At 57.1% G+C, this 19,754-nt stretch overlaps 8 protein-coding genes and 1 non-coding gene across 9 annotated transcripts; 5 read left to right on the top strand and 4 right to left on the bottom strand.

Annotated features, from left to right (window-relative positions):
* Window positions 1-1,109: 1,109 nt before the first annotated feature.
* P884DRAFT_191385 (kinase-like domain-containing protein) lies at window positions 1,110-3,194 on the top strand (the record flags this gene model as incomplete). The annotated part of the gene is made up of 2 exons (XM_069437585.1): window positions 1,110-2,708; window positions 2,784-3,194. The coding sequence occupies 2 exons, from the start codon at window positions 1,110-1,112 to the stop codon at window positions 3,192-3,194; spliced, it is 2,010 nt and encodes a 669-aa protein (XP_069301285.1).
* A 1,055-nt stretch (window positions 3,195-4,249) lies between these two features.
* Window positions 4,250-5,227, bottom strand: P884DRAFT_296807 (SUR7/PalI family-domain-containing protein; the record flags this gene model as incomplete). Its single annotated transcript, XM_069444448.1, has 3 exons — window positions 4,250-4,517; window positions 4,673-5,156; window positions 5,218-5,227. 3 exons carry the CDS (start codon window positions 5,225-5,227, stop codon window positions 4,250-4,252), a joined length of 762 nt encoding a protein of 253 aa, XP_069301284.1.
* Window positions 5,228-6,868: 1,641 nt separating this feature from the next.
* Window positions 6,869-6,942, top strand: P884DRAFT_t24. Its single transcript has one exon. It is a non-coding gene; the product is annotated as a tRNA-Asn (tRNA).
* A 1,233-nt stretch (window positions 6,943-8,175) lies between these two features.
* On the top strand, window positions 8,176-9,747 carry P884DRAFT_236554 (uncharacterized protein). The gene is made up of 2 exons (XM_069439997.1): window positions 8,176-8,370; window positions 8,669-9,747. Exons 1-2 carry the CDS (start codon window positions 8,266-8,268, stop codon window positions 9,551-9,553), a joined length of 990 nt encoding a protein of 329 aa, XP_069301283.1. The 5' UTR covers window positions 8,176-8,265; the 3' UTR covers window positions 9,554-9,747.
* An 87-nt stretch (window positions 9,748-9,834) lies between these two features.
* Window positions 9,835-11,937, bottom strand: P884DRAFT_216961 (signal peptide peptidase-domain-containing protein). The gene is made up of 2 exons (XM_069439331.1): window positions 10,779-11,937; window positions 9,835-10,712 (listed from the first exon to the last, which is right to left on the bottom strand). Exons 1-2 carry the CDS (start codon window positions 11,687-11,689, stop codon window positions 9,914-9,916), a joined length of 1,710 nt encoding a protein of 569 aa, XP_069301282.1. The 5' UTR covers window positions 11,690-11,937; the 3' UTR covers window positions 9,835-9,913.
* A 200-nt stretch (window positions 11,938-12,137) lies between these two features.
* Window positions 12,138-13,032, top strand: P884DRAFT_282562 (SOH1-domain-containing protein). Its single transcript, XM_069443604.1, has 2 exons — window positions 12,138-12,368; window positions 12,459-13,032. Exons 1-2 carry the CDS (start codon window positions 12,252-12,254, stop codon window positions 12,729-12,731), a joined length of 390 nt encoding a protein of 129 aa, XP_069301281.1. The 5' UTR covers window positions 12,138-12,251; the 3' UTR covers window positions 12,732-13,032.
* Window positions 13,033-13,598, bottom strand: P884DRAFT_289568 (uncharacterized protein; the record flags this gene model as incomplete). Its single annotated transcript, XM_069444007.1, has 3 exons — window positions 13,033-13,183; window positions 13,241-13,527; window positions 13,586-13,598. The coding sequence occupies 3 exons, from the start codon at window positions 13,596-13,598 to the stop codon at window positions 13,148-13,150; spliced, it is 336 nt and encodes a 111-aa protein (XP_069301280.1). The 3' UTR covers window positions 13,033-13,147.
* A 971-nt stretch (window positions 13,599-14,569) lies between these two features.
* Window positions 14,570-15,383, top strand: P884DRAFT_296802 (uncharacterized protein; the record flags this gene model as incomplete). Its single annotated transcript, XM_069444447.1, has 2 exons — window positions 14,570-14,602; window positions 14,763-15,383. 2 exons carry the CDS (start codon window positions 14,570-14,572, stop codon window positions 15,381-15,383), a joined length of 654 nt encoding a protein of 217 aa, XP_069301279.1.
* A 1,818-nt stretch (window positions 15,384-17,201) lies between these two features.
* P884DRAFT_191947 (uncharacterized protein) lies at window positions 17,202-19,515 on the bottom strand (the record flags this gene model as incomplete). Its single annotated transcript, XM_069437635.1, has 4 exons — window positions 17,202-17,401; window positions 17,467-18,838; window positions 18,925-19,029; window positions 19,141-19,515. The coding sequence occupies 4 exons, from the start codon at window positions 19,513-19,515 to the stop codon at window positions 17,202-17,204; spliced, it is 2,052 nt and encodes a 683-aa protein (XP_069301278.1).
* Window positions 19,516-19,754: the final 239 nt, after the last annotated feature.

Genomic DNA, 19,754 nt, shown 5'->3' with positions numbered 1-19,754 from the left:
GAAAGTAATCTGTACGGATTACAACAAACCGGTTCGGCGGCCCAAGCGGGCGCACATCGTCTCGAGGCAGACATGTTAAGTGTGCGCAGTCGTCAGAAGGAACAAGCTTCCGTATGCGGTTTTTGCCTTCCGCCCCTGTCTCGTGTCCATTCTACCAACCTCACGGCTCTTTTTAGAAATACTTCTCTAATCCGGGAAGAGGCGGCTCTCAATACCTAACCAAATCAGTGATACCCAGCAGGGCATTGCGGCCAATCCCCGGTGCCACCGCACTTTTTCGCCCCTTGGTCGTCACACGCGAGCCTGGAAGTCGCATCTTGGCAGGCGTGGAGCAAGACAAACCGACCATGGAGGGGTTAACTACCGGAGCAAAAGCCCCTACCGGTGCCCACGCTGCCATGCTGATTGGCAGGCCAGGAATTTTAGGTTTCGCCTTGCTCAAGTGAATCAACATCCATTGCCTGGGTCTCGGGCTCCTCTCCGGTGCAAGGTCGAACTCAATGGTTTCTGTTTCCAAGCGGCGTCGCCGACAATTGTTCTTGGACAAGACAAGGAGCCTTAACTTTGGGGATGCGCCGATAAGTCTCATTTGTCACAGCTCCCAGAACCGCCTCTCTAGAACTCCATTCCGGCCGCTTCGTGGCCAATCACAGCGCTCATACGTCGGCTCAGCCGCCCGCACAGGCCGACAGGACTTGGAAACCGTTTCTTCGACCTCGATCCCTCTTACGGCCCAAGCCCCATCGTCAACCTACGACCTCGCCTTTTGGGCCGTGTTCGGCTTTTCCTTGAGCTCGGCTGCTGCGAACTCGGTCAATTCCGCCATCGACATTTTTCATATCGTTTTCCTCCAGGTCTTGGGCAAATTCAGGGTTTGTACCCAACAAGGTTCTCGTCGACCATCTGGTGAGAGCGCGGCCTCCCAAAAGCCTCCTTCGACCCCACCATCTTCTATCGTGTCTCGACTCCGGACACGATTACTCAACACACCACAAGGCCGGATTTTTTTTTTGTTTTATTTTCGCAAAGGAAAATCATTTCCTCCACGGTGTATGTCGAACAGCAGCTAGAAACGGGATATCCTCCTATTTTCCTGAAATACCGGCACCATGGCCGGCCATCACGACGATACCGACCCCACCACGCCGGCGGATGAGTATGACCAGAGCAACCCGACCTCGCCGGGCTCGCTCGGCGACGACTCGGAGGCGAGCATGCCCCTCGACCTCCCAAATTCGAGCTCCGACGCGCAGCCCAGTCCTTCTCCCACCGAACTGCCCCGCCGGTTACCGTCGTTGAGAACAGTCTCGGACCCGCAAAACTCCAGCCGCATGAGCCCTACCTCGAGCGTCACCGGGCTTCTGAACACGGCGAGGAGACCGACCCCTAGCGCATCGAGCCTGCCGTTTGATATCATGCAGAGGGCGCGGGCCCTTCAAGAGCAGCGCATGAACATGGCGGCCCGGTCCGGCCCTTCTGCGGGGAACCTGAACATGGGCAGCATAGGCATGCAGACGAAGGTGGGAGGACCCAGCGCCGGCGGGCTAGCCGGCGGCATGCCGTCCAACCTCAAGATGCCGGGAGGCATGTCCCGGCCCTTGCCTCCTGCGTTCCCGAAGTCAGCTCCCTCAGTCCCAGGCTCGAAGAAAACCCCAAGCCTGAGCGAGAGGCGGGCCATGAAGCTAGGCAACCTCCCCGGACAAGGGGCCTCTTCACCTGCTGCCGCCCCACCAAAGTTGCGGGATCTTGGAGACGACGGGGAAAACCAGCCGTCACTGAACGGGGAAGGCCGGGGCTCCAAACTGAGCGACTTCAAGAACTACATCGATGCAGATAAGGGCTGGATCACCTTTGACGGCGCAGCGACCATCACAGGAACAGGGGTCAATTTTGCCAACGGGCAGACGTTCTCCATCTCGCTTGACGAGGTTGACGTCCTGGACGAGCTCGGCAAGGGCAATTACGGCACCGTGTACAAGGTCAGGCACGCCAGGCCAAAAGTACCGCGGTTCGGCCAAGGATTGAGCAAAGTTCGGCCGTTGGTTTCCTCGCAATCCTCTAACGAGACAGACGGGTCACCCAACGATACATCATCAGGCGGCGCCTCTGGCGGGAGCAGGGCGACGTCAGGCGTGATCATGGCCATGAAGGAGATTCGGCTGGAGCTCGACGAAGCCAAGTTCACCACCATTCTCAAAGAACTCGTCATTCTCCACGAATGTGTATCGCCCTACATCATTGACTTTTACGGCGCCTTCTTCCAAGAAGGCGCGGTGTACATGTGCATCGAGTACATGGACGGCGGCAGCATTGACAAGCTGTACGCGGGCGGGATACCAGAAAACGTGCTCCGCAAGATCACCTTCGCCACCATTGTCGGCCTCAAGACGCTCAAAGACGACCACAACATCATCCACCGCGACGTGAAGCCAACCAACATCCTGGTAAATACCAATGGGCAGGTCAAGATTTGCGACTTTGGCGTGTCGGGCAACCTGGTAGCGAGTATCGCCAAGACCAACATTGGCTGTCAGAGCTACATGGCACCCGAGCGCATCAGCGGCGGCGCGCTGGCGGCGGGCGCCGCCTCCGGGACGTACAACGTGCAGAGCGACATCTGGAGTCTGGGTCTGACCATCATCGAGTGCGCCATGGGCAAGTATCCTTACCCGCCCGAGGTATCCAGCACCATCTTCAGCCAACTGAGCGTAAGCGTCCATCCAACCCCTTGCCCAAAACAATATTCGGGTCTCAGTATATCTAATCCATGTTCAACTCGACAGGCCATCGTCGAAGGTGACCCCCCCGACCTCCCCTCCGACGGCTACTCGGCCCTGGCCCAAGACTTTGTCCGGTGCTGCCTCAACAAGAACCCGCACAAGCGGCACACCTACCCGATGCTGCTCGCTCACCCGTGGATCAAGTCTCTTGGGAAGCCTGAGACAATCACCGAAGATGCCGAGGCCGAGGAGGCTGCCGCTGACGACGCCCTCGCCGACGCCACGGGCTCGCTGAGCCTAAATAATCCTTCGGGCCAGGTGCGCGAAGGGGACTACGAGGTGGCCGAGTGGGTCAAGGCCGTGCTGCAGCGCAAGCGAGACGGGCTCCTGAAGGAGGAGGCAAAAAAGCCGGCGCTGCATGCCGCGCCTCTGGATACCCTTAGCCCTATGGCTAGCCCACTAGGAGAGCCCTGATTTTCGGGCTTTCCATCCGCCCTCCTGTTTCCTTTTCTTGTCACTAGTTCTTCCTCATTTTTCCTCCTTCCACTTGGTCTCGCCGGTCTGGGTTCGGCGGTGTTGGCAGGTAGATTAGGATGCTCATTGACGGGGGTAGATGTCCGAGACGGAGATGAGTTCTTTACCTTGTCCCTAGTGGGGGCTGTGTTCTTTTTTCCTCCTTTTCTCCCTGGCGAATATGAAGGGGCATTCGGTGCTTGTTCCTGGTGAATGAGCACTCCCCCAACTTCTCCTACGTCAACATGTCACCTTGGGGTCTAGACTGTGGTATACCGACATTGGTATGATTGCTGCTGCTGGGGGGTGGATTGTTCCTGCGGTCTATGGATTCAAGGCGCTCTCAATGTTTCTTTTTTTTTTTTTTCTTTTCCTTCCCACTCGTTTCTTATCATCTGCATCCGTCACCTCAATCGGCAGTTCGTTGCAGTTACATGTCATCCGGAGAGGCTACTTCAATTTCGAAGGGAGCTGAATCGAAGCAGTCAGCAGTCAGAGGAGCAGTTTGGAACGCTCTTCAAGGAGCGAATGGCCCTTATGGAACAGAAAAAGAAGAGGAAGATTTACAGTTCGTTTCGCCCTTGACAAACTTTAAAACTCCAATAGAGAGCCGGAAATCTGAACCTGTAAAGGTATCTGTCCTAAACTATGGCCAAGGAATGTCCCGCTACACCTCAAGCATTTCCCGCTAATCAGCGATTGATTAGAAGAACAAAGTTTGAAAAGGTCTTCAGACAGGTAAAGCATCGGATGCTGTTGGTATCACAAAAAACGAGGGTGGCTCGCGCCGAGTGAATTGCAATCTCTCCGTCACTGCCGTCCATCACTATTACTACTTTCAACGTCCCACCCGCAGCAACAACAACAACAACAACAACAACTTCGTCGTCGTCGTCAACATCATTATCATCTCACCGCTTGCTTAGTGATCTATTAGCCAGTTTGCCTCATCGCATGATCGTTGCACATCTCCTATTTGTCTTGAACCGACCGATAGAAATTTGTCCTCTTCATCCTCACGCGTACTCGTCCTTCACCCGGCGCCCCTCGTACGACTTCCGGCTGGCGGTGCGCCGGCCGAAGGGCCAGCCCCGACGAGTGGTGCCGCTGGTCGCGGGTGCGGCGGTCGTCGTGTCTCCGCGCCTATGCCGGGAGAGACAGAAGAGGATGGTGCTGATGAACAGGGCGGCCCAGGAGCCCCAGCTGAAGCCGAACGCCCACCTGCCCAGCGACGCGCTGCGGCCCTCGCTGGTGAAGACGTTGCGCATCTTGACAAAGGTAGCCCTGATTTGTTGGTTAGATTCTGGCTTTTTTATATATATATTTTTTTTAAATTTCGTTTCGTTTTCGGAGACTGAACGGAGACAAAATTGTGGGTGATGGGGGGAAGGTGAGAGAGGGTTGGGGGGGTCCCCGGGTAGTGGAAGGGCAGAACGTACGTCATCAGAGAGACGGCAATCGACAAGAAGAACAGAGCGACGAGCGAGATCAGGCCGGTCAAGGTCGAGCCCAGCCTGCTGCACAGCGCGAGGAATCCGGAGAAGAAGGCCAGGACCTCGAAGAACAGGGCGATGAGGAAGAAGACCCATCCGAAGCGCCACATGTACCAGTAGTAGTAGCTAGTGGTGTCGTTTCCGTAGCGGCCAATCAGGTCGGACGGAGCGCCGCGGGCGTTGCTCGCCCAGGCGTCGCCGAGCGGGAGGGCCGGGCGGGCGGGACCGCAGTCGGTGTTGCCCTCGCCGCAGGTCTTGAAGTAGGTCCATTGCGTGACGGGCCGGGCGCCTTGGATGCCCGAGGTATCGGCGCGGAGGAAGTAGGTCTGGCGGAGGGGCGAGGTGTGCGTGACGCCCGAGAGGATCACGAACCAGAGGAGGAGGAGGGAGCCGGCAAGGAGCAGCAGCGCTGCCGGGGCCAGACCCGTAGCTGAAGGCGGTTGTTAGGACAGCCATCCCTCCAAGATGCAGGCAAGGGGGCCGAGACTTACTGCGCGACATTGCGACTCCTGATGTTCGTCTGGGGGAGCAGATGGGGGAAAAAAAGATTGAGTGGAATACTCTATTCAAACAAGCCTGGCGGGAAAGAGATTGGGAGATGCCAAACAAAGCTCAACGTAGACTGTCGCAAATTGGTAGAGAAAATAAGGGAAAAAATTAAGTTATGATTGCTGCTGGGTGGTTGTACTGGCCACCTTTGCGACTGATTAGAGCCGTGGTTTGGGTGCTGCTCAGAACGAGATCCTGGTCTGCGCCGCAAGCGGAGCTTGCTTGTGCAACGTCTGGAGTCGTCCCAGCCCTGCTGTGGTGACGTTTTCAATTTCAACTTCAGATGGTCACCGCAAAGGGTGATGGGGCGGGAAGCAGGGCGTGACACAACCGTGTTGGAAGGTACGATTGGTGGTGGACTGGACCAGCTCTTGAACACACTTGAACACAGGTAATCGAGGAAGTATATGTCTGGGTGAGCAGGGCTACACCCACTTATCGTCCATGGGCCAGAATAAAGCGAACTACCAGCTCTGGTTACGTCGGCGGGTGGATGCCCAACGCCACCATTTATCCTGTCGCGCGTCTTGTCGACCAAACCACACCACATTTCCGTCCCGCTTGCCTTGAGAAGTGGTTGTTGTCCTGCTGTGGGACCGAGCTGTTGCGGGTCTCGATCTCTAGCGAAGACCCTTGGATGACGCAACCTCTTAAACAGCCACGCCTTGGCGGGAGGCAAGTAGCCAATTGCACTAGTGTAGCAGGAAACTACCCCACCTTCAGCACAGATCGCCGCTGGCTTTCAGCAGCCCATTGCACAGCAACAAACCCCAGCCAACGCCAGCAGACCACACCACGAATTTTGGCGGGCCAGCTGCCGACGTCATGCTCAACCAAGTGCCGGTTGGTTTCTCCGGTAACTATCCTCCGTTTTGCGACGCAGTGTGTTGAGTTCAATACCACGGTAAGTCGAGACACACGCCAACTTGGCCCGGTAGTAGAGTCTTGTACTCAACGTTCGGGCGCATACGTACACTACATAGTACCTTATCCATTTTAAATACGGAGTAACTACAGGCAAACATTGATAGATGCTGAACAACAAATTGTGAACCCCCTCACAGCCAGGTCTAGACTGAGCTAAACATGTCTCAGTCCCAGGCCCCAGCCGCCATGCCATCATTGGTGCGTCGACGACTTTGAACTCCCAGTCTGTATCCTCTGTGATCCGTAGTGACCACTGGTTAGCTGGCCGCTAAGTTAGTTTAGCTATTAGCTAACGTTAAGTCTTCTCCGTAGTCGTCTCGCTCGCGACTCGGAGCCGGTCAAAGAAAGCACAGAGCTAGCCGCCCAAGTGCAGGGGCAGAAGCACACAGAGGATCTGGGTTCCTCTTCCTCTTCCACGCTCAACTCGCACTGCCGTCTCTCTCATCGGACTCACTGGTTCCGGAGTAGATCCTGACATGCCTCCACGGAAGCAACCGACACAACCTCCGCTCCGCTCCGCTCCGCTCCACGCACGGTTTCGAGCTGCTGTTGCTTTAGGACCCACCACCTCCGCCTTTTGAGATCCGAACAGCCGAAATCGTACATGGGTGTCCTCTTCAATTCAGGACCGTAGCCGGCAAGACATCCAATCAACAACTTGATCAATCCTCTGTGGCGCAATTGGCTAGCGCGTCTGACTGTTAATCAGGAGGTTGGAAGTTCGAGCCTTCCCGGAGGAGAGATTCAACATAAATCTTTTGCTTCCCTCGACGAGGTCGGTTTCTTTTCTTTTCTTTTTTTTCCCTCTTCCTTTTGGCGGGCAATTGGATGTGCTGTCCTGGGTCTTGTGAACAAATCACGTTTAGAAATAAAGCGTAGCTGCCCAGGGCCCGAATCCACCTTGTAAAACCTCTCGGCGTTACTCTGTATCATCTTCAGGAAGACCGATGAACCCGTTCAAGCGTTGCACCGATTGCCATCAAAAGCCAAGTGGAACGGATAACAATACGCATTACAAGATGGCCATCTTACGAAGAACCCATCAGAACGGAGATACCATCATGTGACACTCACATTACGGGCGCCCTTCGACCGCCTCGTGGCAAGCGGGCCGCTCTCTGGCACACTGAGACACTCCGAGTCACTGAAGTGTCTTGCGGAAGGGTGCTGTCTCTCTCATCCGGGCGCAGGTAAGAGGCGGCGGCGTGGAGGTGCTGACTAACAGAGCTTGAAAGCGCTCATCGGGGGAGCGGTGACGTTCCCCCCGAGCACTCCTCGAAACAAGGGGTAAACCTGGTAAACCTGGTAAACCTCTCTTCTGTCGGAATGGCGAGCTCAACGTTCGGTTCATAGCTGGTGCCTGGGTGGGCGCTCTGTCCTGGTCTCGGCCCGCATGTGCGCGGGACGGGCCGACGCCGATTCGCGCGAGGGTTCGGGGATTGAGCAGTGGGTGCGGTGGGCGGCAACGTCAGCGAAGCCGACGGGCTTGTGAGGGTGATTACCTCACAGTTCTGTTTTTCGGCAGGAGAGCGGGAAGCGATTGCTGTTGCAAAAAGTGATTTGTTGTTCAGCACTGTTGGCGGCTGATCAAAGCGACGATTTGCGCTGGGAGCCATTATGGCAGCCGATGCGAATAACTAATGGGCTTAACATATGCACCTCAATCCGAACAAACCGGAATCAGGTTGAAGGCGGCACAAGGAACGCATAAGGAATTGAAGACTGCAGCTAGAGGAAGTGGATCCCCCGATCCCTCAAAAATAGAAGTTTATAACGTGAATCCCGAATGGGTTGCACTTCAGGAACTTGAGCCGACTAGTTCGGCTGGCAGTTGCGCCTTTCCTAACACCGCAACAACTCAGCCCCGCGCTCACTTAGTTACAGTTGACCCTCAGTGAGGTGACAACTGAGACATCGAAACACACACCCCCCCCCCTTTCCCCACATATTGTACGACTGCGCGCCAGTTTCGGGCACGACGGCTTCATAGTGATAGTTAGTGTCTAAGTTAGTGCCTACGCCTTCGAGGCAGAACCGCCCTTCCAGACGACCGCTTCTTCAAGATGACTCCCCCGAGCACATCCCCGATCCCGATATTGGGACAATGGATCCTTGACACCCGCTCTTGGTACCCCGAAGTAGAGAAGGTTCACCAACTCGAAACACACGTGAGTTCATCACTCCCAAATCCTCACTCGATGCCAGTCGCTCAGGCAATCTCGAATCTCAACCTACCCAACATTGCACACCCCAACCCACGTGCTCTTTGGATCGATGCAAGCATGAGCGATGCAAACCTGTCTCATCCCCCCCCCCCCCCCCCCCAAAAAAAAAAAAAAAACCCCCCCCCCCCCCCCCCCCCCCCCAAAAAAAAAAAAAAAAAATTCCCCCTCCAACCCGTCCCCGTGCACAAGGCACACGTTACTCACAGGCTTCCCCCCTCTTCCCCTTTCCTATACACCATAGGCCTCCCGCGCCTTCTCCCTCCTTTCCCACGCCACGCGCTCGCAAGTCTTGCGCTACGTCCGCCCGCCCGACGCCAAGATGGCGCTCGCCTCGGCCCTGCTCAAGCACTACGCCGTCGCCAAGCTCTCGCGCGCCCGGATCCCCTGGTCCCGCGTCGTCGCCACGGGCTTCACGGCGGCCCCCGGCGGCGGCACCAAGCCCGTCTTCGTCGACCCGGCCACCGGCACGCAGCCCGTCTTCTTCAACGTCAGCCACCAGGCCGGGATCGTCGCCATCGTCGCCGTCGCAGCAGGCGGCGCGGGCGAGGAGGGGAAAGGGGAAGAAGAAGAAGAAGTGGTGCAGGTGGGCGTGGACGTCGTGTCGCCGGCGGAACGGCGCGCGCGCGACCACGAGTACATCGCCGCGAACGGCTGGGCCGCCTTCGTCGACATGCACGCCGAGGTGCTCGGGCACGGCGAGGTGGCGTACCTCAAGCACCAGGTGCCGGCGGCCGCCGACGACGCCGACGACGACGGGAGGCTGAGGGCCTTCTACGCGCTGTGGGCCCTGCGCGAGGCCTACCTCAAGCTGGGCGGCACGGGGCTCGTGGCCGACTGGGTCCGCGACCTCGAGTTCCGCCGGTTCCGGCCGCCGACCCCGACGCCCGGATGGGATTCGCCCGCCCGCGAGGAGGAGGGCCAGGTGCTGAGGGATATCGGGATCTGGCTGCGGGGGGACAAGGTCGAAGACGTGGACATGTGTCTGCGGTCGATCGGGCCGGATTTCATGATCGCCACGGCCGTGAGGACGCCCGGGAGGAAGGCAGCCCGGCTACGGTCGGCACTTGGGCCGTACGAGGTGCTGTCGTTAGAGGAGGTGTTGGACTTTGCCGAGGCCAGTGGGTGACTGCCAGTCTCGTCTCGACGAGTTGTTGTTGTCATGCACGCACCAAATAGCGGCGGGAAGAACTTGTCCCAATCCGTAGCGTGAGGAGTCCAACGGACTAAAAAGAACCCAACGAGATAACTCTGCAGGTTACCTTCAGCGCATATATGACTGGGCTCGGGGAGCCGGCATAACTCGCAGGCTGAAAAGCCCCCCCCCCCCCCCCCCCCTTCCAAGTCATTTTGTTCCCGAGTCATGTTGTTCAGCCATGGCTGCAGTCCAGGCTGTCAAGCTGCGGGGCCATCAAGCATTGTTGCCGTTGAATTCCAAAGCAGTCAGCTATCGGCATCACTTCTTCTTTATCTCCTCTTTCAGCCGGATCTAAGGCATCGACGCCACCGCTCGCGGTGCAGTTATCGAAAACAAAAACAGCTCATGATGCCCGGCTGTGATCGCACCCTGTTCCTCTCCCTGCTCCGTCTCCTTATCCTTGCCAGCCGTTTCCCGAACCCGCCCGTCCTCGCTTTTCCCGCTCTCCTTTTCCGTCCCCTTCTCCTTCTCCTTGCTCTCCTTCACAATATTACCCTCGGCGTCTACCTCAACAACCACAATCACATCTTCCGTATCCAGGCTCCCGTCCTCGGTGTAGTTCCACATGTCCTTGACCTCGCCCCTCACCAACCCCGTCAGCCACAGCGATCCCGTCACACTGGGCACCAAGTACAGCAGCGCCGGCTGGCCGTGGTTGAAGACGAGCATGACCGTCAGCGTGACCAGCATGCCGGCGGCGTACCCCACGACCGAGGCGTAGAAGTAGGGCTTTGGGAACGCGGTCGCCGAGATGGCTTCGGCGGCGTCGCGCACGGGAGAGAGGCGGCCGAGAGGCGTCGTCCAGAAGCGGTTGCCCCACTGGCCGCGAGTGTCGACGTAGGGAGCCTTGACACGGCGGTTCTGCGTCGTGGTGGTGGAGGTCCCGGAGGCGGTCTCCGTCGCGAGCTCGACCGGCTCCAGCCTGATCTGTCTCTGGTAGTACTGGAAGAGGTCGAAGCGCAGGGCGAGCGCCATCAGCATGCCGGGGACGACAATGTCGCCCAGGCCGAGCATGCTAGCACCCTTGGCGCTGGTGAAGACGAGCTTGATCGGCGCATCGATGTTCTTGGCGACCGTGATCATGTAGGGGCTGGGAGGCGTCAAGAGTTAGTGGGAGAACCCAGAGTAGTAAGCGCGGGGGACGACGGAAACGTACGTGTAAAATACCATGACGACATCGTAAACGAAGAGACTGGCTAGAACCATGGTCCCGATGGTGAACGATGTGGGAGAGAACATCAGGAAGGAGAAATAGCACATAGCCATGCTGAGCAGGTTGGAAAGCGCATCCCATCCGGTCCAATGGTATGCTGCGGCGACAAGCCCGGCAATGGCAAAGCGGAGCAGATCGTTGACATGGAAATCGACCTTGGCCAGAGTCTTCCCGTAAACAGCAAGCCGGGCCGTCCATTCCCGGGTGAGCAGATGGCGCAGCTCCCATAAGAACCGTTTCAGGGCCGGTGACAACGTCAAGTCGGACAGACGCCCCGGAAGTGGTGTATCCTTGCTGTTGATAACGGTTTCCTCAGCAGTCTCCTTGTCGACCACGTACTGGCAACGCCGGTGGGAGTCGATGTGGTAGACCTGGCCCTCGCCGTCCGCCCACATTGTCGGGAAGACCAAGCTCGTGAGAACGTCCAAGGCGTCGCCCGCAAGCGCACCCAGGCCGGCAATGGACATAATGGACATGTAGCCCCGGAGTATCTTGTTCAAGATGGACGGATCCTGAAGCCACTGGATCAGGTAGTAGAGCCCCATCAAGACAGCGGCGAGCAGGAGTGGGAAGCGGATGGCGTCCGATGCAACAAGCCCTTCGATGAACCTTTCTTCCTCTCGTTTCTTTTCGCCTTTCTTAACTTTCGGCGGGGCGGCTGAGGGCGGCCGGCGGAGGGAGCCATGGGCGCCGACCCAGATGACGCCAAGCGCGCTCAAGACCACGAGAAGGTACTGGGGCTCGAAGAGCCTAGCGAAGCTGAAGACTGGTGGCAAAGGCGTGTCGCTTGGGACTGGGGCCGATGGCGAGAATATATCAGCCACATTTGGAGGGCTCTGGTCCGGAGAAGACATTTCTTGGATAAAAGCTGATGTCCAGGTAGGGTGAGGTCGAGAGGTCGACGGTGCCCAAGCTTAGGTTTAGTTAGAGCGGTCCAAGTCGCAAGCATCAAGCCCTCGACGACTGACCCGAGCAAATTGGGCTTGATAAGGCTCGTAAACACCCTGAATGAACGTACACCCTTGAGTAACAAACATAGATAACCCCCTTTGATCTCCTTGAAATTGATGTTGTAAGGCCCCTGTGAAAGGGTCAAAAGTGAGATGTTGTCCTCAAGTTGTTTTAAGTTCCTTTTTCGGCGTGGCGTGGCGCACTTGGGCTGCAGGCTCCCAAGCACTCACTGTGGGACAAATTGATGCTTGGCACAGAGGCGACCCACTGCACCTTCTGTAAATTCAACAACTAGTTAATCCTGGCTGGGGAGCCAGTGCGGGGGCCCATCTGCTTCCATAACCGCATCCTATCAACTGCCCAAGCGGTCGCTTTTCAACCTCCGCCACCTCATCAAGAAGCAAATAGTTCCTGACCGCGACTCGTCACCCCAATCAGAGCAGTGAGCGCCGCCACAGTTCCGCCATGGAATCGGAGCCCATGTCGGTGGACAGCGCAGCGCTGGAACCGCCTTCCCTGCCTGCGGACGGCGCGAAAGAGCCAAAGTACGGCGGCCATTCACGGTTCGAGCTGGAGCTCGAGGTGTGTACACACCTGACACCTATACACCCGCTGCTACGCTTCCTTTTTTTTTTTTTTTTTTTTGACGGCCATAGAGCTGACGATCAACAGTTTGTTCAGTCCCTGGCGAACCCACAGTATCTCAACTACCTAGCGTCACGCAAGTTCCTTACCAATCCCGCTTTTGTAGCCTACCTCGACTACCTGCAGTACTGGACGCGCCCGCCGTACTTGAAATATCTCACGTTTCCCACCGCGACCCTCAAAATGCTAGAGCTCTTGCAGCAAGAAAAATTCCGCCAGGACATCATTAGCCCGGATCTTGCGCATGCTATGATCATGGAAGGGATGAAGACGGCGGTGGAGTGGCATCGCGAGGGTTGAGGCCGGCTGCTAAGAAGGAGAGATGAACAAACAGAGAGGACAGTGCAGCACATCCGGACGGGCCGCATCGATCTGGTGCGCTGCGCTCTGCCCTATAGAACGAAACCATGATCAAAAATGTCGAGCAGCAGCCGCAGCAGCCGCAGCAGCCGCAGCAGCCGGCAGCCTAGCAATCGCCTCGCCCTCACGGGCAGACGGAAGGAGGAAGGGACAAGGCGGTCAGGAAGGCCTGACAGCCTGTGACAATGACCGCCGCACCACTGTTGAGAGCCAGGCTACATGCAGGTAACGTCAAGTCTAGCAGATCAAGCCCATAGATGACCAAATAAAGATACCCAAGCCCATAACTCCGCCCAATGCTTTCTGTGATATTCCATCCGGCCAGCCGCCCATGTGCAACACCATCTCTTGAGGTATCAGTTCTCTCTCCACCGATGCCCGCAGGTCATGCACTGGATTGACGTTGTCAGCTTCATACCGCACAAGAACTCAACCACGGGAAAACGGACCTTATAGAAGGTCGTCATCGGCTCATCGGCACTGCGAATCTGCACCTGGAAGAAGGCCGCCTCGTCTCCGCTACAGTTGGACGTCGGACACTGCACCTTGCCCTTCTGGGCATTGTCCCACGCCCCGGGACCGCCGAACACGTCCTCCTTCTCCTTGCGCGGGAAGTTCTTTCGCGAGTAGATGGGCATGTCGATGGCGTGCTGGTAGGGACAGGTCCGGCACTCTAGCCGGTTGCCGCCCGTTTCCATCCTCGAGAGGATGAGAAGGTTCGCACAATAAGGGCAGACTAGGTACGGAGTCAATACAGGCGCAATGAACAGGACAATATGTAAGAGGAGGCTTACAGAGGATTGGCATTTTGGCCGACCGTGAAAGATTGGACCGAGATAAATTCGTGCCCCTCTTCTACACGCAGTTCAGAAATGGCCGAGACAGTGCGCGCCTCTTTAAATTTTCTTTTCCTTTCTTTCTCTCCCTGTGGGCAGGCAGACAGAGTTCCTTTGGTCTTGAAAGAGGAATCCCGTTACCTGAATCCGGTTTACAGAAGTACTTGCGCCTATGTAAGAACCTCAGTAATGGATATATATCATCTTTTTTATGTGGGCCAAAGACTTAAAAACGCTGCTTGGCGGGGGCTGTAGGAACTTAACTCTGAATCAAACACACCCTAACCCTTGATCTTCAAAGCAACAACTTACCCTACTGATTGCGTGCTAACGCATGTGATGAAGAGCTCCAAAGGCACACACTATACCGAACCTGATAGCTAATGGTGTTCCAGAACGCCTCAAGTCTTTGTACCAGGCGTTGCTGGGTCGGCAGCAAGTACCATAGCACATCATCACTCTAGAAGCGCGATCCCATCTACGGATAGTTATTGACGACCCCACCCACGACAGGGAGTGGGACCCCGGGCTCGGCGGGAGTTGCAATACGCTGCTGCTGCTGCTGCGGTGCATCACTGCCACCTCCTAACTACCTCGAACGCAAGTAACTAAGTCGTACTGTAGCCCACCTACCCTATTGCACAACTCGTATGTAGGTACATAGAGACACGACGAAGACCGCCATCCGCGGGGACCTAGCCGCCTGGCTGCTACGTGATTCGATTCTCACTATCTACTAAAACAAAATACACTATTATCCATACACCGACTCTTTGTCATCTTTCCTTGGATCTAGCACCACACACTTGGGCTTGTTGAGACTTGTCTGCCCCTCGCCCCGCCGGGTTTCCGTCTCCCTCGCGGCCCTCGAAACCACCAACACCAACAGACGCGCGCGCACACACATACATACACATACATACACCCGAGCAAGCCGTCGCAATGGCCAACCGCGCAAAGGAGGAAGAACATGAGGTATGTGCACTCTTTCTCGCCCCTTCTACCCGTGCACCTAACTACCCATAATAACCCCGACCATAAACGAACGAACGAACGGACGGACGAACAAACAAATGCCCTTCTTTTCCTGGCCTCCTCCTGCTGCTGACGAATCTTTCTCTCCATCCAACAACAGGGCGCCTCGACCCGCGAGCTGCTGATCGAAGCCTGCCGGCGCAACAACACGGAGCTCCTGACCGAGATCCTCTCGTCGCCGCCGCTGCGCGACGACGAGGAGGCGACGGCCGAGCTGCTCAACACGACCACGACGGTGCTCGGCAACCACCTGTACCACGAGGCGGCCTCGCGGGGCAACTACGAGATCATCGACATGCTGCTCGACCAGCCCGGGTTCGAGTGCGACCCGGTCAACCGGACCGACGGGGACACGCCCCTGCACTCGGCCGTCCGCTGGATCAACGGGGAGCCCCCCGAGCAGCGCGAGTTCGGCAACGCCCTGGTCGAGATGATGCTCGAGGCCGGCTCGAACCCGCGCATCAAGAACAAGGGCGGCCTCACCCCGCTGCAGCTCGTCGACCCGCGTAACGAGGGGCTCAAGGAGGTGATTCGGAAACACGAGTACGCCGCCCTCAACGCCGGCGATTTCGTCAGCCCCGAGGACGTCAAGGGCGGCAAGGGCCTCGCGGCATCCGCGTCGGTGCCACAGGACGAGGACGACGAGGACGCCGAGTTTAGCGGGAGCGACGAGGAGGAGAGGGCCGAGTGGGAGCGGAGGAGGAAAGCTAAGAGAGGGTGAATGCTCACGGGACACATTGGCTGTCCTCTTCTGTTTTTGTCGGGCAGGTCGGCGATGGGGTTTGGCGTCGGAACGCTGGATGTTCTTACGTCTTTTGCATTGTTGGAGGCGAAATAGACTTTGCTTGGTACAGTATGGCCCCTTCTCCTGCTCCGCCCCGTACCCGTTCACGCTGCTAGATGTGCTCGGTCCGCCGTCGTCACTCTTGATCGAGCATTTCGTCCTGCCCCATATCCGGCCGGCCCAATCCGAGCTTTCCAAAAATCATCCTGCTGGTGCCGGGCGTCAATTCAAAACTACCCCTTGCAGGCGCAACGCCGTTCGACGTCACGATGCCCGGCCATATCGACTCGCCGCAACTGTCTGCGACAGTGAACCGAATCGGGGTGCTATCACTCGGCAGATCAGCTGGGGAACCGACCGTTCCGTTAGTATTGCTGACCGTTATGCTCCACGGGCCTACAATAAAAATTCAGCCAGAAGTGAAGCTCGATGCGGCATCTCGTCTGCTGAACAACCTTAGCAAGAGTAGGGCTTCCTCGCGGAGCTTGCGACCTGGCCTGCTGCTTCCTGTTCTCTGCCATTACCAGCTAAACTCTGAACTGTTGGGCGACTTCCCGAATCCCCTTGATCTGGGGTTGTCCTCCGAGCTGTGAGGTGTTCGAGACAATTCCCGCCGAGGTCAGAGACTCGAATGAAGTTCAGAGAGCTAGAGCGGTACTTGCTGAGGGGAACGCATGGGTATGTGACGCAAAAGAGTCTGATATCTATGGTACAATCAAAAACACGAGAAAGAGGAGGACTACTATTCAGATCGGTACAACGATACGATGACCGAAAGGAATCCAAGGAGACCAGGACTGTGTGGTTATTGACGAATATGGGAAGAACGGAGCTATCCTGGGGCATCGCCAGCAGGCTTCTGGCCAAAGAAAGCAAGTCAGGTCGCATTTCGCTGCCAACAGAAGGAGGAGGAGACCAAAACAACAGGTGTCTTTGGAAGCTACCTTGGGTAGAGCACCTACCAGGTACCAAAGTCGGGTACCTTCGTTTAGATTGCCACTGCCGTGCCTTGGCCGTTGCAGCTTGACATGGAATCCGGCAAGAGCCTCTCACGAAAAGAGAGAACTATGGAAGGTAGTCGGCATGCAAAAGATGGCGATTGCAGTTGTAGCCTTGAGGTAATAATGGATACTTGATTGGCGGCTTTCTGCTTGCGAGGCGGAACTTGGGCTTTTGTTGACCTGAGGGCTGCCTGCACGCCGGTCTATATACATTTCTGATGAGATGGCCTCGGGTGGAGATTGGACGTTGGTTTGGAAACGAGAAATAGTGAATCCATAATGGCAACGACTGGATGTCTATGGAAGCGCCAACCTTAGCGAACTATTCCGTACACACATTTCGGCTGTTGGCGCGGATCCGGGCAGTTTACTTTGGTAACGACACTCTGGAGATCTGGTCTGGCTTACATACAGTACGCCCGTTGCCACGATGAAAGAAGATCTGTGGAGAAGTTTGAACAAACAAGCCGACACAGATTCATCTAAATCGACCCCGTCTCGAAGTTCTAAATTCATCAAATATTATCCTCCCCACGGTTCCTTTCTCCCTCCTCCATCGAGTCAAGCGACCAAAACAACTGTCAACACCCCCACCCAAATTCAGCGTATTGCCATGTTTAATTGAATGAGCCTCACATTGCCTGCTATGCGAAACACGTCCATTTTTACTTCAAGAGGTATCACTGTGGAGATCCGATGCGGTGCGAAAATGAAAAGCAGCTAAACTTCCGTCCAAACACGCCTGTCTCCTGCTTTACCTAAACCGTGCCCTGCAACGGCCCATGACTTCGCCTTGGCAGACAAGCTCGGCGCTGAACTCGGAGCCGTCAAGCGTAAGGTAGATGTCGAAGTAGACACGGTAGAAGGTGCCCTGAGGCGTGTCCATGCGCTCGAAATCCTTCTCCAGGTTCTTGCGGGACAGGTCCGACGTGAGCGTCACCACCTCCTTGATTCCTGTTGGGCTCGTTAGCAGCAACTCCAGCAAAACGAGCTGGTGGAAGGGGAAAAAAAAAACTTACTCGGATCCTTGGTGTACTCTGGGCAAACGTCGTCATCGCAGGCGTACAGAATGTCCTCGTACATGAGGGTAGCGCCAGGGGCGACCTGGCGGAAGAACGACACCTTAACCGGCTCGCCAATCTTGACCTTCTGCCCTTTTTGGACGAAGATCTGGCGGGTAAACTTGCAGCGGTCCTTGCCGTCAAGCGAGGGCACGCGATACGCCTCGGGATGGTAGCCTTCCTTGAAGGGCTGGAGGGTGGCCATGAGGTAGTGGCGGCGGGCAACACGGTGCGTGATGACTCTCTCGGTGATACCGGCAGTGACGGCACCCTTGACAATCGCGGCGACCGAGTCCATGGGCCGGACGACCTTGGACTGGAACTGCGGAGGGACGTGGAGCTTGATCTGCTGGAAGAGATATTCCGAGGCGCCGAAGCCGCCGACGACCAAGATGTTCTGGAGGGTCCGGTTCTGCGCCTGGATCGCAATGATCTGGTTCCGGACGAGCTCCAGAATACGGTTGACGACGGGCTCGAAGCACTGCAGAATCTCCTCGTTCGTGAAGGTCATGTAGCCCTCCTCGATGCCCGCCTCGGGGAACTCGGCCTCAATGCCAACGTCTACAGCCCACTTCTGACCGTTATTCCGGAAGTCGGCCTTGATCCGGTTCTCGAAGTCCATGATGCACTTGGCATACACACGGCCGGCAGTCTTGGAGCCGTCGGGCAGCTTCATCTTGCGGATCTTAGTCCGGAGAATGTTGCTGAAGTTCCGGTTCAGAGCCGTCGAGCCGCACGAGTCGCCAGAACCAGCTGTGCATTCCGCGACCGTGAAGGGATTCTCGTCTTCAACTTCGTAGGCGATCAAGTCTACCGTGCCGCCACCGCAATCGACAATGAGGACCGCGTCGTGCACCTTGAGATTCAGCAGGCCGGTCTTGGAGCAGAAGAGAGCGGCGGCCTCGGGCTCGCTGACCAGCGTCAGGCGGTTATCGTTCTCGTCGCGGAGGAAACCGGCCTGAATGGCGGCTGCTCTTGTCGCCGCCTTGCCAGCATCGTTCCAGATGGCGGGCACGGTCAGGTAGTATCGGATGTTCCTCTCCTCGCGGTTGAACACCTCACCCAGCGTCTTCTGGAGAGCCGCCCGCATCGCCTGGCGGAGCTTGAAGAGGTAGTCGGCCGCAACGTCGATTTCCGATTTGCCCGGCGGCAGGGGCGGGAGGTTGATGGGATCAATGTATGTGTTACCTGACAGCATCAGCTGCAGTTTGAACCATTCCACCTTCTGCACACCCGGCTTGGGGTAGCCGGTCGGGGCGAGGGCGTCGGCGATATCGGGGCCCCAGCCAACGACTTTCTGGTACTGGTCATAGTAGAGCACAGTCGGGATCTAAAAGGCACAAGAAAACGCAGGCCGTCAGCTCTGGGACCTACGCTCGCATTTCCCCAGGGATGGTGCGAAGCGCGGGAACCTACCTTTTGCTTTGTATATGAGCCGGCGCCGGGCCACTCCGTGATAATATCTTCCTTCGCTTCGTTGTTTGTCGCAAACGCAAACGCAACGCCGGAAAACGTGGTACCCTACGAGGAAAGCAGAGGTTAGAATAGAATAGCGCGGAAAGAAGCAGTAGACGATGAGAAGATGAAAGGGAAGAAGGGGGGAAGGGAGGTTAGATAGGACAAGTTGCTTACAAAATCGATGCCGACGATCAGCTGGGCCTTGCTCCGGCTGTTACCTTCGACCTCGGCGGCAGTATTGCGCGCGTAAGGCGCAATGGGCCCGGCTGGTTGCGCAGGGACCGGCGGAGGGTAGCCAGTAGGGCCCGCATATCCCGGAGGGCCGCCAGGGACAGGCGGAGGACCGCCTCCCATGACGGGAGGTGGATACCCAGCGACCGGAGGGGCCCCGGTGTTGATGGGGGGAGGGCCTCCAACCATTTGCGACGGTGGAGCGCGGGTCGGGCCTTGGTTCGCGAGAGGGCTGGTGCGGCCGATGGGGCCGGGAGGGCCAGGAGGGTAGTTTGCTGAGTAGCTAGGCGGCCGCGGACCAGCACCTGGGTGATTCATTTGGAGGCTCGTCTGCGATGAGTTGGGTGCACTCGGCGGGACGGGACCCGGGCGCGAGGGGAACGGCGGCGGTATCTGAGGAGGTCCCGGAGGCGGGGTCGGGCTCTGCTGCTCGCTGGAGTCGGGGCTGGCACTCCCCTGAGGCTGGTTCGGGGCGCTCGACTTCCGTTTGAAACCAAAGCCTTTCAGGCGAGAGTTCAAAGAACTCATAAGGGGATGGTCAGGTGAAGATTACAAGG

Source organism: Thermothelomyces heterothallicus (assembly GCF_042370625.1).
Source record: "Thermothelomyces heterothallicus CBS 202.75 unplaced genomic scaffold P884_scaffold_2, whole genome shotgun sequence".
NCBI classification, from domain to species: domain Eukaryota; kingdom Fungi; phylum Ascomycota; class Sordariomycetes; order Sordariales; family Chaetomiaceae; genus Thermothelomyces; species Thermothelomyces heterothallicus.
This window is presented reverse-complemented; position numbering and strand designations above follow the sequence as displayed.

Excerpts from the sequence above, each read along its gene's own strand:
- P884DRAFT_216961 (XM_069439331.1), bottom strand. The coding sequence starts at position 11,689 with ATGTCTTCTCCGGACCAGAGCCCTCCAAATGTGGCTGATATATTCTCG. Across the intron at positions 10,713-10,778 it reads GTCGTCATGGTATTTTACAC|CCCCTACATGATCACGGTCG; the intron begins GTACGTTTCCGT and ends GACGCCTCCCAG.
- P884DRAFT_282562 (XM_069443604.1), top strand. The coding sequence starts at position 12,252 with ATGGAATCGGAGCCCATGTCGGTGGACAGCGCAGCGCTGGAACCGCCT. Across the intron at positions 12,369-12,458 it reads GGTTCGAGCTGGAGCTCGAG|TTTGTTCAGTCCCTGGCGAA; the intron begins GTGTGTACACAC and ends GACGATCAACAG.
- P884DRAFT_236554 (XM_069439997.1), top strand. The coding sequence starts at position 8,266 with ATGACTCCCCCGAGCACATCCCCGATCCCGATATTGGGACAATGGATC. Across the intron at positions 8,371-8,668 it reads TTCACCAACTCGAAACACAC|GCCTCCCGCGCCTTCTCCCT; the intron begins GTGAGTTCATCA and ends TATACACCATAG.